Below are 16,351 nucleotides of genomic sequence, written 5' to 3'. Positions count from 1 at the left end.
AGTCCATAAAATAGTTGTGTAATATTATAATTACATTTCTGCAGAACAATGAATATATGATGAAGTTCTAAAGTTAACACATCACGTTATATTAAAACTTGTTGACACTTCAATCGTACCTGGCACAAACAATTCTGAAATATGCAATGTTGAGATGTCGAAGACCTATGTGGTTACGTAACGGAATGTCTCTGTATGTACAATGTTTAAATGCCTTTTAAGTTCAAGTAAGAGTTCATAATGAAAATTACCAAAATATCCTGACTGGATACAATTTAGGTCTGTGACTCTTAACACAGTATCTGATTTCTTTTAAACACATCATATGGGACACATGCACGTCACTTTTTTGTTGTATGCAAATTTGACCGAATGGTGGCCATGTTTGTAGTTAAAATTTACTGCATAACTCAAAAACTGTAATTCATAGACTCCATTCAAGTGTCTTCCATATCATCAGATTCAAGCTATCCTTTGGGACCTTGACCTTGACCAGGGTCAATTATCATAGACACATACCTATCATGTGATATACACATTGCTATATTCGCATATTGCCAATTACAGTAGAAACTCATTGTATTACAACACCTGTAATACATAGAAACTCCATTCAATACTTGAAGAAAGAGTAAACGCCTGAAAGCTGTGTGAATGCAAAATGTAAATGAAATTTTTTTATTGTGATATATGCTATTTATTTGTGATCGGCACAATTAAGAAGATTTTTAGGCTGCAAAATTCCATAAAAAACCGTAAAATAGCATCGGTTATCAACTCTGTACAAATCATACGGAATACGTGAAGAATTTAAAATGCTACTGACACACATGTATTTAAAAAAAAAAAATTCTTTCCTCTAACACACAGTGAACAGCAAAGACTTGTGTAATGCTATCTCAATACTTCAGAAGGAAGACATTCCATTGTCACGTCTTTGTGTCACAACAACTCTTGAAGAAATCCGTAAGACCCGAATACCATATATTGGACAGGCCCCGGTACAAATCCGTGCAAATGCACTAGGTTTGTCGGTTAGCGCCCTTGAAATGATACAAGAAACGCCTATAAGCATTCTTGGACGGAAAATATGGGAGAAGATAGATGGTGAGTTGGCTATTTCGAGAGAAGATCCCATCACTGTAGATGTCCTGTCGGCTGAGATTTGGCCTGTTGTGAAACAAGCCATCAACGCAGTCAGTGCACATGTTATGGACTATCAAATGCCACTACATGATGTGTGCACATACTTCAAAACGTACAGACAGTACCCTGGTCAGCTGATCAAGGATCTGGTCACATTACCAGCATTATTCTCGAAGAGAACAGCGGCTATCGAGTTTGAAAAAAGAGTTATGGAATACTTTGGACTTGAAGAAACTAAAGATGTTGCTGAGAAAATTTCAAAATGTGTGCATGTGTTGGGGTTGAAAGGAGATTTTTCAGCCCTAGATACTATATTTCAAATGGTAAGTGTAAGACTTCAGTAAAAATAGATATATGTGGTTATTAGAATATGAATTTATCTACATTAATGGAAATAATGCAGCTCATATCATGGGAGTTAGCGTAACTAGTATAGGACATATTGTTAAAAACGAGCAAGTTCATGTCGAGAACTGTGCATGTTAGCCTGCCGTAAATAGTCTTTCGTTCGATTGAAACAGGTCTAAATTGGCATATCGTTAACAATTTTGAAGTACAATTGCATGACCTTAAGATTCTCAACTGTTACATTATGATAAAATGATACTTTGAGATCATCTAATTAAGAAATTCAAAAATGGTATTGGTTTTCAATAATCTTAAACGAATATAATATTCTTTTTTTCAAATTCGTCGTATAAATCTATCTCGGTTAGGTTGGCGAATGACTACCAATAATCCTCTGTCTCAAGAGACATGTGAACACTTGCCAGTTCCAAGAAAGTAAGCTTAAGGAGAGTAATAATTGTTGTCCTCACGAATATATAAAGTGGTCATCAACGGTTCGGAAATTATAGTAATTTAAACTTCCATTGCTTTAGACATAGACAATAATATGTATTACGGTATTTCCAATCGAATGTACATAGTGATATAGATGTAAATAGCAGTCAGACCAGTCGGAGCAATCAGTATTGGAACCGCTCATTTTCGAGGAAACATTTAGAACAGTGGTTATTAGAATATGAATTTATCTACATTAATTAATTGATTGATACAAGGAACTGGCTTAAACAGAAAAAAATTTGAATGATACGATCGTCAAAAAATAATCCCACCACTCATTATTAGAATATTGATTCCCGTCCGAAGAAGTGATTCATTCTAGTCTTTCTCAATGTGGAATGAGAATGTCTGTGTGTATCATTGTCAAAGTGAATATCAGCATTTGTAATCTCTATTACCTTTTTGGATAACTTAGGTAAATTCGTTGAATGTTCACAACTTCATGTCTTCTCACACTATGGTCTATTTTTCTTCGTGATTTAACGTCAATTCTTTTCATAAGATAACAAAGTATTGACTTACAACATGGGGTCTATTCCTAGATAGCACAGTGTTTGCGAAGAGGAAAAACAGTTTGTATATGATTACTTAGACTGGCATAGTCGTCATTCTTATATATGCTAATAAACATTGAAATCTCATTTCATCTGAATGACGAGTCGACATCCAGATAAAACCGATGTTTCGCAATCATGCGAGATATCGTAGTCTCGCGAGACTTTACTTTTTAAATCGGCAAACCGATAAGGCCAAATAAAAAAAGTTGTTTGGTTCCGGTTACTCGGCCTCACCTAGATTTGCACGCTGAACCTAAATGATTTTTTACGCATTCAAGAAAAATAAAATCGCAAAAATCATGAAGTCTCGCAAGAAATAGTGGGTGCGGTAACTGACATCAACTTAAAAAGACGATATAAAACTGTTCTTCCAATCTGTAATGGCAGTACATCTGATAGGGAGAAAAAACAACAACAGAGAGACCATTTGGAAAGCAATGGAAATCCTGAAGTAGACACACATATGAAAATAAAATATAATAATTTATAAAATAAAAAAATCTTCTTACCCCACCTATTTTAAAATTGAATGTAACCTGAATTACACATTTTTTACGGCTAAGGCATAAAACATTATCTGGTTCTGATTACGTTCAATTTCAGAATAGGTTGGGTCGGTAGATTTTTTTATTCTATTTTTTAATTAACTGTTTTCCACATGTGAGTGTCTAGTTCAGGTAGTTATGTTTCCGTTTTCTTCTCGGCAGATGTACAGCCATCACAGTTTGGAAGAACTCTTTTATATTGGCTTTTTCAGTTGATGTCAGTTTCCACATTCACTCTTTGCGAGACTTCACGATTTTCGCAATATTATTTTTTTTCTCGAATACGTAAAAAAAAAGTTTAGGGTCGGCGTGAAAAATTAGGTGGGGAACCAAACCACTTTTTTTTTAATAGGCCTAAGAACACATCAGAAATAAATAAATACATCAGAATGACGACTATGAGGTCTAGTGATTACATTCATTACTTTGTTGTTAACAGGGAAAAGTCCTTGAGAATAAAGTACTGGGTGATGTAAATGAAGATGTTATATCCGCCAGTAAACTTCTACGAGGTTTCACGGAAAAACAACTTGCCTGTCTGAAAGCATTGACGGAATGCCAAGATGTGATCACTTGGAGTCTGGCAAATATGAAAGGTAATTTGACCTGTTCACATACACATATATGTGTTGTTACTAGTGTTGTTAGTGTTTTTTGTAGCTCATTGTTAGTACAAAGTATGCAGACTAACCCCGAATACAAAGATGCCAAGTGGTGATGAATTTAAGATTATTTATTTCCTAGTCACTATAGATATAGACGAAAGAAAAATGACTGTTACAAAATCAACCAAATAATAACACAATTATTGCAAAATATTGTCCTACATTGAATTATTTGTTTGTTAGTATTTCTCTAAACCTGACGGGACCATTTTTAATTACTCAAGCAGAAGAATAGGAGAATGCCTCTGCTGTGAAATGTAATACAGTAAACAATAATTCAATACCCGGTGTAACTAACTCGTGACGTGTCGTCTCAGACTTCCACTGGTATGCAGACGTGTATATATAATGTGACCATTTAAAATAGACTAGAAATAACCATGTGTTATGATAAGACCGCAAGGGTTTTCAGTTTACACAATACTTGTGCTCTACATGCTCATTATGAGAGCCTTCACTAATGACGGTGGGGGGGGGGGGGGGTGTCACCTTTTACAAATCGGTTCTCGAGGTCACATTTTGCTTTGATTCATACTTGTTAATTTTACATTTTTGAGACAATGTGGCATCTCACTGTTGTCATGTCAGTACTAGTTAGGACTAGTGTTATGTTTATGTTTAGGGTTAAGGTTACTATAGTGTTAGGGTTAGGTACCGTAATATCAGACCATGTCAATGAAATCATTGCTTACAACCATGTAGTGAATTCTAATGTGATGTTAGAGTTGAATTAATTTATAGGCTATGGGGTCATCGTGTTTATTTCGTCCTAAAGGGGGAAGACCTTGGGTAGCGTGTGCCTATGTGTGTGTGCCCAATTGTATCTCAAACATGCCTCAGGCCAAATTCAAAGACACCTTGAACACAAATCAGTTGCTATTGCCTGTGTATGCACGTCACTTTGTGTCATTACCATCGCGATAACGATCGCGGTATCTTCAAAATGAAAGGCATAATAAGTTTCAGAAAACTTGACAATTTACTCACTGCGTGTGAAAGGTTAATAGACAGATCACGTTTGATGGTTTACATCCATGTTATCATTAATGAGCTTTCTGAGGATACCTTGACCTTTTATCTTTTACCCCTAACTTCAATGTCAACTGGCCGAAATGTTTAAAGCGCATCTGCACACGTCTGAGATGTATGGGTCGATTTTAACCAAACTTGGCACGGATGTCAAAAACATATATGCGCATTACTTTGTTACGTGATCTTGGTGATAATAGCCAATTGATGGCCATATCTATCATAAAACTTCACAGTTGGCGAAGTAACTCTGGAAGCTTAGTGAATAAATACCTCATTTCAGTGTCTACGCTAATGTTATCCATAACAAGCTTTATAATTATATCTCGACCTTTGATCTTTACCTCTCTTTTCAAGGTCAAATAGCCAGAAATTGTCATAATCTATATGCACAACTCTAATATGCATGAGTCGATTTAAACTAAATCGGGCACAGCAGTCAAATACAGTATCCTACTTATGTTACTTATCATTTTGATACCTCGGCGATAATGACCGAATAGTGACCACCTTTTGCACACAAAATTAGACTATCAATTAGGAAGTCTCCGATGAAGACCTATGGCTTTTACTTTGAGTTGCCAAGATACATGTTATCACATAATGGGAAAACCCCACCGTACCCCCCCCCCTCCCGGACAGGTTAGAGAAACTGATTCATCGCTTGGAATCATAATATATCTGACATCGATTGTATTTGTTAAGGGTGAAAGAATCAATAGTTTAACGATCTTGATTTTTACTGAAGACGAACATTTTATTTTACTGATGCGGAACATTTGTTTTTGAAACAAGTTATTTTTACATTTATCAACAGATTCAACCGAAGTTAATAACTTTACCACCCTATTGTTAATGTCGGTTGGAGAAAGTGAAATTGACATGGGAAAGGTGACAACATATCAAGAAGCCATGAATGGTTACTCATGCTTGTTATTTGAATTACCGAAACTTCCCAAGCCGGGTTGGAGTGAATTCAATGGGATGTGTAGCACGTATCTATGGACCGAACTCGACAGAGATCCCAAACTTCCTAATAAATTGGTAGATATAAATATTTATGGTTTTATGTACACTTAACACATAATGTTTTAATAAGCATTCCGGCCCGGCCACTACCACTCCACAAACTCGAAAATATCAAGGAAAACGTCTGAGCTCGATAGTATGAACCAAAAATGAAATATAGTGTGTGAAGCGTGCGAGGAATTCAAATGGTATAAAACAAACTTAGCAATAAGAAAATATCTACTTTTATTGCAAGTCTTGTAGAAACGATACTTGTCTTTCAAAAACACACATATTTGACATAGTTTCTAAACATCATAATTTATATCTGACAACGCATTGCTGGATACATAGAAGTTCCCTATTGGAGATATTCTCACTGTCATTTCTGGCGAATGCACATGGATGTTTGGTAATTACGTGTTCATGTTTATCTGTATGTACTGCCACTCCAGGCTAAATAAAGCAAGAATATTGCTATTATTGTCATTATAAGAAAAAACATTCAGTTCATTTACAGGTTACAAAGTTTGTTATAACCAGTTTGTTTGTTTGTTTATGTTTTCCAGAAAGACAGCAAAAATCATCTGGATTGGTTCAAAACTCTCAAGGATGTACATGGACCCACTGAAATCAAATGCATAGAGCAAATGGAAATCGTCAATTCTATTGGTTTCTACCAAGTGGGCAATCTTAAGGGAAAGGGTAAAAACACTGAAGAATTTATCCGACTGTATTTACTCCAAGATGAAACTATCCCGGAAGGAATGCCAAAAGAATGGACCTTGAATGATTTGAATGATCTTCGCAGTAAACTCATTCTGGTTTCAGGAACAGCACATGTTGGAAAAGAAGCGTTGGAAAGATTTCTTGAGGTTTGTATAGCATAATTGGTACAAGGGTGGTTATGAGCTTCATTTGGTAGAACTTATAACTTACATCAATTAAGGGGAAATGCACAAAAGTAAGACTTGAAGTATGAAATATTTTCAAATTGTTGTTTCTTGTTTCCCAACAATCAATAATAATCAATACCCCATCAACCCATATTCTAAAAATATTTTTCTCTCTTCTGTACTACCACCGTGTTTTCTATTGTCTATGACTGAACGTGAGTGTGTGTTTTAGGTATGAATCTTGATTATCTCAAGGCGTCAATATAACTGCCTTGGAAGAGATCGCATGTAACTCGGTTTTCCATTTCTTCAGTGTTTTAGAACATTCACTTGACACATGATTAAAGTATGTCCAGTTTTTTTTTCTGTCATGCGATTTGTTTTTACAACATGCCTCGACATATTCTTTGAATATTATATTATCTCATGATCATCCAATTATAAACTTAATGTTCAATTCTGGAATATATAGACTCATATAGTCAATCAACCTTATTTCTTATTGCCAAGAATCGAAATGGCATATGCGTCCATAATGCCTTACTTTGTTTAAATACTTTAGTGTCATCATCTCAGAGAAATACACTGAACAAACACTGTGAATGATGGGATAATAACATATTTTTCAATGTCATTATTTGTAGACTCTAGAAGGAGTAACTCGTACACATGACGGTTACAAGTCCCTTCTTCATGCTGGTGATCTCTTCTTCGACGATTTTCTAGCAGAGGTCTTTGCAATGCCACCTGCAAGAGAAGACAAGACAAAGGCCACTGGAGCTGCTAGCAGTGTTAGCCGAACGTACAGTCTAAAACTAGATCTTGGTGATAAAGAGGCTTTCCAAGGCAGAGATGATCCACTAAAACATTTGCCACATTTATGCAAGTTTTTGGAGCATTGTGTCCTACAGTGGCATGCTGTTGTCCAGAGAGCAAGAGCCAAATTCCAAGTTCTTAACAACTTTACTGTCAAGCAAATAAACATCATGCGACAACAGCTTGTGTGCTTCCTTCCTGGATACAAAGGAAACATTAAACCATCAGATGAGTTGTTTACCTTATTACAGGGCATTGATGTTGTGAGAGAAGCAGAGACATTAAGAAAAATGGTGCATGGATGTTTCCAATCTGTTAAGGAGGATCCAAGTATTTTGCTTGCTCAGACCACAAGTGCTAATGACTGTGACCCAAAGAAATTACAAGCTTTTCTGAATTGTATGGACGAACACTGTCAGGCTACTGATAAGGTTGCAAAGGCAGCATTCCAAGCATGCGAAGGTGATATAGAAAAGGGCCAGATGTGGTGTATTGAACATATGGAGGATGACGATGAGGAAGTTAACCAATGTTACGCTGATTTTAAGAAGACGCCATATGCTGACATTGAAGATCTGGCAACTGGATCTGACCTTTCTGAAGCAACAAGAAAAGTTGAAACACCTCAAGCAACAGATGAAGCAAGTCAACCACACTATGAAAGGTTAGCGCATTAGGTAGTAGTGGCTGGCCAAAACTTAACATTGTTTTTGGAAGTAAAATGCTGTGACGTGCGTGACATGTATATTGTGCTTCAAATGCATGTGCTGGCTATGAATGCATAGGCTTGATAAGGCATCTTGTTCGTTTGTTCAACATTCCAACTTGAACTCAAATTTACAAATCCAAATGCAAGTGAAAAATAAATTGAAATGAAAATCGATTTATAAATGCAAGTGAAATGAAAACGAATTGAAATCGGTGAAAATGAAAAATAAACTTAACTTGGAAATTGATTTGGAAATGTAAATTTATATGAAACAAACTTTTTTTTTCTGTTTTCGCCACAAAAAATGATATGAAATAATTTGTTTCCTTTAAAAAAATCTAAATGGATTTGTGATACCATGAGCATTCTCGGTTGCCAAAGTCTAACCTTTTAATTGTTATGCAAGGATTCAAGTTATTGTGTTATTGACAGTATTCCATTTATGATTATTCACAAAGCAACCTTTTGCTTTGTTACCCTTGCCTGTACCCTTATATCTGAAACATACAGCACCGTGTATGCCACGATTACGATTAACAAAACAAAGAGATGCCTATGTGTTCTATGTATGTATGCATGTGTATGCATGTATGTATGTATGTATGTATGTATGTATGTATGTATGTATGTATGTGTGTGTGTGTGTGTGTGTGTGTGTGTGTATGTATGTATGCATGCATGCATGCATGCATGCATGCATGCATGTATGTATGTATGTATGTATGTATGTATGTATGTATGTATGTATGTATGTATGTATGTATGTATGTGCGTGTGCGTGCGCGTGCATTTTTCAAGATGAGATTTATAAAACAAGATTAGTCTAATAATAATTATCTTTCTTGTATTCCATAGTTCTCCAGTGCGGCAGCTGCAGCAATCTTGGAAAAACTACCAAAAGAACATATCATTAGATGCAGATTGTAAACATGTCAGCATCGAGTTTTTGGGACTTGTACTTAACAACCTTATGAAAGAATTCGAAGGTGTGTATTCATATTTCGTTTCCGAAGATATACTTTTTGGGTTTGTCTGCTCACAGTGTGAGGGGGCGCATGCGTGTGCGTGCGTGTGTGTGCGTGTGTTGTATGTGTGTGTGCGTGCATGCGTGCGTTTGTGTGTGGAACAGAGTGAAAGAGTGAGAGAGAGAGACAGACAGACAGACAGACAGACAGACAGACAGAGACAGACAACCAGACACACATTATCTCACACAAATGTTTTGAACGTTCTTTCAAAACTTTGAAATGTAATTTTAATTACTGGCAGTACAATCTGTGTCATACACATTTCAGCCTTAACAAAATCACGGTCACATTAACCTTTAAAATCAGTTTAATATTACAGTCCGCTTAAACAGTATTTACATCAGTTAGCCTGGTATCATGTATATCTATCATTAACCTCCAAGTGTTAGTTGGATACCTTTTGAGTTTACTAACCCTGTGCATGTATTTCACCACCCTAAAAATTTAATCTTTGCAGCGGGAACATAATTTTTCGAATGGCATGTATGAAGACTGGTTGTACGTACATACATATTTGTTCATTCATGTATACACGCACACGCTTATGCATACGTACGTACGTTCACACTTACATACATACATACATACATACATACATACATACATACATACATACAGACAGACAGACAGACAGACACAGACAGACAGACAGACATAAATATATATGTATGTAATATTTGGTTCTATCAGGGGAGTAAATTGATTACATCCAATATTATTTATAAATTCCATTTCCTATTAGTAAGAGAAACCACACAAACTCAAAAAGTACCCATGGATGTCAAAGTAGGAAGACCAAACTTATTTGTTGTCCAAGAAGGTAAGTATATAAGTCAAGTTATGTGTGTAGCTCAAGTGAAGAACTTTTGATGTACTTTGGACATAGTGAAAAGTGAAAAGTGTGTTGTGAAAGAGAGTAACTTCACATCAAACCCCACCGAGCCCCGATCACTAAGATACTCCGGTGCGGATGCTACTTAAAATGAGTAGCACATAATGTCAGAGAGTATATTTGATAAACTTAAAGTTCTTAAACTTCAAAAATATAAGGTGTATTGGTTAGAAGTCTTATAGGGACGATTCTAGTGGTGCCTGGGCTAAGAAATTCCCAGGATTTGATGATCACATTGTTCTATAGGCAAATTTGGTCTTCAAAGAATCTGATGTGATATTTCGTCAAAATCTCGAACTCAAGATCTGCTGGTGAAAGTGGTTTAAATTGGGCGGCTGTGGATGGCGGTGGTAATTAGGGTTTGATGTTTGCATGGATCTCGCAGATATTCTTGTAGATACTAATTATGGTGTATGACTTTGCTTTTCATAGTATTATTTGGTATCTTTCATATACCTAGGTCTTGTTCTCAAGGCTTGTCTATCCCTCTTTTTTGACGGAGAGCAGCTAATGCTACCCGATGCTGGGGAAGTACTTATTTGTGCACATGATACTACAATTGAAGAGGTATGTATATTTGAAAACCACGTTAATGTAACTTTCATATTCAAACAATTCATGTATACCGTCTTGGCAGAATATAAAATTAAATCAGAAAATGTTCGTTGTAATTTCTTTTGATACTTCAAAGGAAATATGATATCATTATCACACTGACGTTGAGAAACGTAGTATGAAGCGTAATGTGAAATTCAAATAAAAGGATAACAACATTATAAGTTTACCCTGACGTAGCTCCCCAGCCCCACTTCAAACATGCATTCAAACCCAAAATAACTAAAATGTTAAGAGACTTTATATGTTGATTTAAATAGAAACTATATTTTTTCCGAGAGCCAAGTTCTTGTTTTCATTTTTAGACGTTTTACTGCTGCAGTAATATGATTTCATTTATTTAGGTAACTCTTTTTTGGAGACGCGCAATATTAGGAAGTAAACAAGGTAAACTGTACAGCATGGTACATGCAGATCGACTAAGTTATAATGTGGCAAAGGGCTCATACGACACTTTCCTTGCACTGTCACAAGGCAAGAGTGGTGAGTAATATATGTATTATGCAAGCATCTATAACAGATATACCAAGAACTTAGTATGATGAAAGCTCATCTGTGCAAAACTTCTAAGTTAATGGATTTAACTTCGTATTGCACCGAAAAGGTAGACAACACATTTACCATTCCTTGACACCCTTACTGTTTGAGACCCCGGTGGCCAACTATCAACTAGAAAACCCAGCCATAGTGATAAGTCCATATCTGTCCGAACCTTCCATTACATCACAAGCGAGGGTTAGTTCGGACTCTACACTACAGAGCAGAGAGTATAGTGTCTAACAAGGACAACCTCAATAGGGAGCTGGAACATGTAAGCAGTGCCCTCGCTAACTGTGGGTACCCAAAATGGGGTCAACGCAAAACCAGAATCGACCAATACTACATCAACAAAAAGACAGTCTGAACCTTCAAGATGGAAACTTTCTGTGGGTGCGCCTTATGTGAGGAGACTATCTGATAGCTTGTGGCAGTTGTTGGTACGACCTAAGGATCCTATCCCAACAAGTCTGTGGACCAATATACCACATCAAGTGTGGGGGTAGTGGTGAGGATGAAACGCGTGGAGAGGAATACACGTGGAAAGGGAGAGGGCTCTGAAAGCCAGAATGAGTGAACATCGTAGGCCGAGCTGCACATAATCGGAGGTCTCCAGACATCTACACAACGACCCTGACAATTTTACAATTTTGGATCGTCAATCGGATGGTTTAGGCGATGGAATAAGGAAGCAATTCATATTCGGACTTAAAAACCTATGAACTGTGATGGGGGACGTTACCACCTTGTGAGAATTTGGGACCATTATCTAATAAAGTCATGCATGCCTCGTGACTTCAGAAAACACTGACGAAGCCATATGGTTACCTAGCGAAAGCTTTGGTGAGCTAATTGTAAATTTCGGTGCCAAACGAAGTTAAATCCATTATCTTAGAAATAACTTGTTTGCCTTTAAAGGTACTAAGGGAAAAGCATGGTCAATCGATTTTAACGCAAAGTATTACATTCTAAATTCTCTTGCATTGCTGCCAAAACCTCTGATATGTGTTTAAGCCTTTGAAACAGAACCGCCTATCACAAGTTTGAGTCATTTTCAAGTTTTAGTCATGATGGAGTTAATGTCCATTTGAAAGATATGGTACAGTTGGTGAAATATTTGTCGGTAAGATGTGGTTTTATTGACATTGAAAAAAACAACAACCATATCACAGGATTTGACAGTATGTTAAAGTTTATATGTTATGGGACCATTGAAATATATTTCAGGTTATAGGATTGCCATTATTTGCTCCCAAGAGAATGAGTCACACTTCATCACTACAGCTTTCGATAACTATAGAATGCGCCTATCAAAAATCATGACAGATGGGGAGTTGCAGAAACACCTTAAAGAATATTTGGTAGTGAAGGACACAAATTCAGCCGCTGCATGTGACCGTGAAAGGTAAGCACAATTAGAACGTGAAAGTCAGAGACATTTCACTCCGACTATATAGTATAAATGTCAAACACAGGAACGAATGAAATAACAACTGACCTATCGCTCGAGATAGTTCCGCTGTTTATTTTACTGCAATTTTGTGTGATGGCGTTTTTTAATTGTCATCAGGCATTAGAATGTTTGTGTCTGTTCATGAATCACCTATCAACTAATGAGCGTATGACGAGTTCAAATAGATTAACCCTGTTACTAGACAAAGAAAGGATAGGTTTTTGACAAATATCATGGTAACAATGTATCACAGAAATACTAGTCAAAATTGTAATAAAACGATTCCCAAAACTAGAAAATATTGTCAATGGCGCAGTAGCACAACTGAAGTTGGCTATTGCTATGGATCTTGTGCTAGGCATATTTGCATACATTTTGGAATCTTTTATTGATTTGCCTACCCTTTCCAGTTTTCATCTTTGCAATATAAACCATTATTAACTATTACTATGAACGTGGTTCTGTTGCTAGGTTTATTTGCATACATTTTTTGAATATTTATACACTTACCTACCCATCCCTGTTGTCTTTGTGGTATACATCAGCATTTCACTTGTGTTAAGGGCATGGTCATGGTTGCTAGGATCAATTGTCAAAATGTTTTCAAAAACTTCAACTGCAGTTTCAAGCATTGAGGACTGTCTGGTAGACATTGAAATATGGATGACCCTCGACATGTTACAGCTGAATGAAGGTTTAAGACCTAATTTGCATATCATGGGATCATCATAGAAGGAACAAGTCTTAATCTAAACACCCCTATGATTCCAGATCGATCTACCCAATAGTTTTTAGTTTAAGTTTGTGACCAATAATCACATTTGTTGACCAAAATCACATACCCAAATCACCTAGACACCCAAGGTAATACACCTACCAGATATCATGCCAATCGGTTCAGGGGTTCCTGATTTTATGTTGTTTGCACACACACACACACACACACACACACACACACACACACGCGCGCGCGCGCACACACACACACACACACACACACACACGCTCGCACGCACGCAAGCAAGCACAGAGACGTTTTGTTATACCTATAACACTGCTTAACCTAATTAGTTCATTGTGCTACAAATGCCACATATCTTCAAAATGAACAAATCTGAATATACTCCTGCTAAAACGTGATATGAGCACACAAAATAATACATGTGTATGTTTATTTGGTTCTGCATTATCAATACATGTATATAGACATGATCTAAAATATATTAACCACACATAATTGCTACAAAGTGCCTGCAACATGAAAGTAATAGCTTAATACGTCGACAGAATTAAAAAGGCAAATCTTTCAGAAACTGATTCAATATCAACTGCTTCCCAGTATGGTAACAGCTATAAACATATGGTTAAATTTCCTATAGCTGTCTCATGCCATTTCATGCCATTTCTCATTATTGTATCTTACACACGAGTTTCAGACATGTCTCACTCCTTGTAAAACACTGACACTGTCTTGTGCTTTGTTTTTGAGCCTTATAACAATTTGAAACCATGTACCCTGTACATGTATACCACAGTTACCATGGTCTTGTCATAATATTAATATTAGCAACTAGACTCTTATACACAGCAAACAAAGTTGTCCATCACTTGGTATTTGATTTAATCTGTCGGCTATTAACCCTTTCAGTACTGAAAACTCTCCCACCATTTTTAAGGCAAAATTTCTTGTTAGTCTGCAAGTTTTTTTTCCATATATCAACTTGATTTTAGATTGAGAAATATTACTTCCTGATGATGTAGTATTACTGTAGACATTTACAAATCGATTATCCGTATTGTTTCATATTCTTCTCCAGTACAGAAAGGGTTAAGGGAATCCGCAATAGCAGTGTTTTCTCATTTCTGTGAGATCTTATGCCAGTACATGTACTGCAACAATTCTATTAGGCCAGATGACATCCTACAAAACTGTGATTCAGGGATTGCATTTTCTATATATTTAGACAATAATGCACACCCTGCCAGCCGATACTGGGCAAAAGCAACCTTTACATGACATAATTGTGCGAGGCGACAGCCAAGTACATTATGGAGTGCAAAGTTTACTTGAGTCCATTATGGATTGGCAGGGTGTGCATTATTGTTATTATTTTACAGTTTTGCCAATACCAGTGAATTTGCAGATGGTGAAAAGTAAAATTGAATTAAATTTACACAGGGTTTTGGTGCCGATGTATGTCTTCTGCAATAATAGTGTACATTATCGGAAATAATGTTGAGGGATGACGTCACAAAATTCACTGGAATATAATTTTCAATAATCAGAAATGTTGACAATTTGTGTATTTTCTATACCATATTTTTCATTTATCAGAAATTTTGACAATAACATTATATTTGGTGTTACGGTTTACTCACCATTTTCGTGTACAGAAGTTTTGTGAACAAATTTGTGAGTAGCGCCCCCCCCCTACCTTTCTCTCATTTTTGAGTACCCCCCCCCCCCGGCCATCTCCAATTTTTAAGTGACCCCCCTAAATTCCTCCGACCCCCCCGGCCATAAATAATGAAGGCTCCCTTACCCAAAGAGTGTGCGAGTGTACATTTTTTTGTAATATTAATCGTATAGTTGGTTGCAACAAATGTTTGTACAGCAAACGTGCTTTACATCTTGTAGACTCGTCAGACTGAATGTAATTTCAGCTATGTAAAGTAAGATACATCACATTGTAGGGAATATCATCAGTGTTCACGAGTCTTGCTGAACTCTTCATATCAAGGTTTCATGATATATGTTATATCTTTCCAGTATGTGTATGCGAGTTGTGACAACAACATTTCCTGGCAACGGAAAATCGCTCTACGTTAAAGGGTTATGCAAACGTTTGCAGAGGAAAGTCAATGAACGGGACACGAATGTGCATGCAAATGAAGAAGACCTGTATTTGAAAATACCATTACATGGTAAAATTCTACAATCAGACCGTGTGGCAGCGTCCATGCTTGAGAGAAGAAAGGATCGAAAAGGGGACTTGCCTATGATATACCACATAGATATATATCCATCTGTAAGTAACATTTTGGATTTATCTGTCTCGATCTATATTTTATATTTTCTGAAACTAAATGATCTTGCGAACCATGGAAATTCACCTCATTGTGGCGTGCATCGCAAAATTCTTGAACTGAGTGTTACATAAAGGGGATCACCGCCGTAAACGAGGTGTATAGAGTCAAAGTATAGACCCATATCATGCTTACCATAAAGAATGTAAACTTTCTGCATACGTGTACTAGCGATGTTACCATGGTTTGAAGTGTGTTTATTTTTTGTCGTGGAAACTAGTGTACATATCGCGGGTATCTAGGGGATTGCAAAGGCGGAGTGAAGTCGAGTCAAGCTTTCCTGTACTGAGAATAGGTAGCGGACATTTGAACAACTTTTTCGACAACTAACTTTTACTGGGCCTTCAAAAATGACAGATATAGAGCTAAAAATCATTATGTGCAAATGATACCAATAGCAATCCATACATTTGTTCTGTATGCATGAGTAAATGTCTGTATGTGTATGCCTGTAAATTTGAATAATTTCATTTCAAAAGCCAAATTATTACACGACCTTCAGTGATTAGGCCATATCTTAGG

General features: G+C 36.5%; 1 protein-coding gene across 1 annotated transcript in view; it reads left to right on the top strand.

The window, feature by feature from the left end:
• LOC144436803 (E3 ubiquitin-protein ligase RNF213-like) overlaps positions 1-16,351 on the top strand; it is a 181,123-nt gene that overhangs the window by 91,490 nt on the left and 73,282 nt on the right. Inside the window, exons 23-33 of the mRNA XM_078125663.1 lie at positions 871-1,469; positions 3,534-3,690; positions 5,606-5,832; positions 6,366-6,671; positions 7,337-8,172; positions 9,073-9,203; positions 9,988-10,065; positions 10,598-10,704; positions 11,097-11,235; positions 12,517-12,694; positions 15,513-15,771. Coding sequence (XP_077981789.1) covers positions 871-1,469; positions 3,534-3,690; positions 5,606-5,832; positions 6,366-6,671; positions 7,337-8,172; positions 9,073-9,203; positions 9,988-10,065; positions 10,598-10,704; positions 11,097-11,235; positions 12,517-12,694; positions 15,513-15,771 — 3,017 coding nt within the window. The remainder of the gene's footprint in view (positions 1-870; positions 1,470-3,533; positions 3,691-5,605; positions 5,833-6,365; positions 6,672-7,336; positions 8,173-9,072; positions 9,204-9,987; positions 10,066-10,597; positions 10,705-11,096; positions 11,236-12,516; positions 12,695-15,512; positions 15,772-16,351) is intronic.

Source organism: Glandiceps talaboti, chromosome 6 (assembly GCF_964340395.1).
Source record: "Glandiceps talaboti chromosome 6, keGlaTala1.1, whole genome shotgun sequence".
NCBI classification, from domain to species: domain Eukaryota; kingdom Metazoa; phylum Hemichordata; class Enteropneusta; family Spengelidae; genus Glandiceps; species Glandiceps talaboti.
The sequence above is the reverse complement of the archived record's forward strand: the minus strand, read 5'-3'. Positions and strand labels throughout refer to the sequence as shown.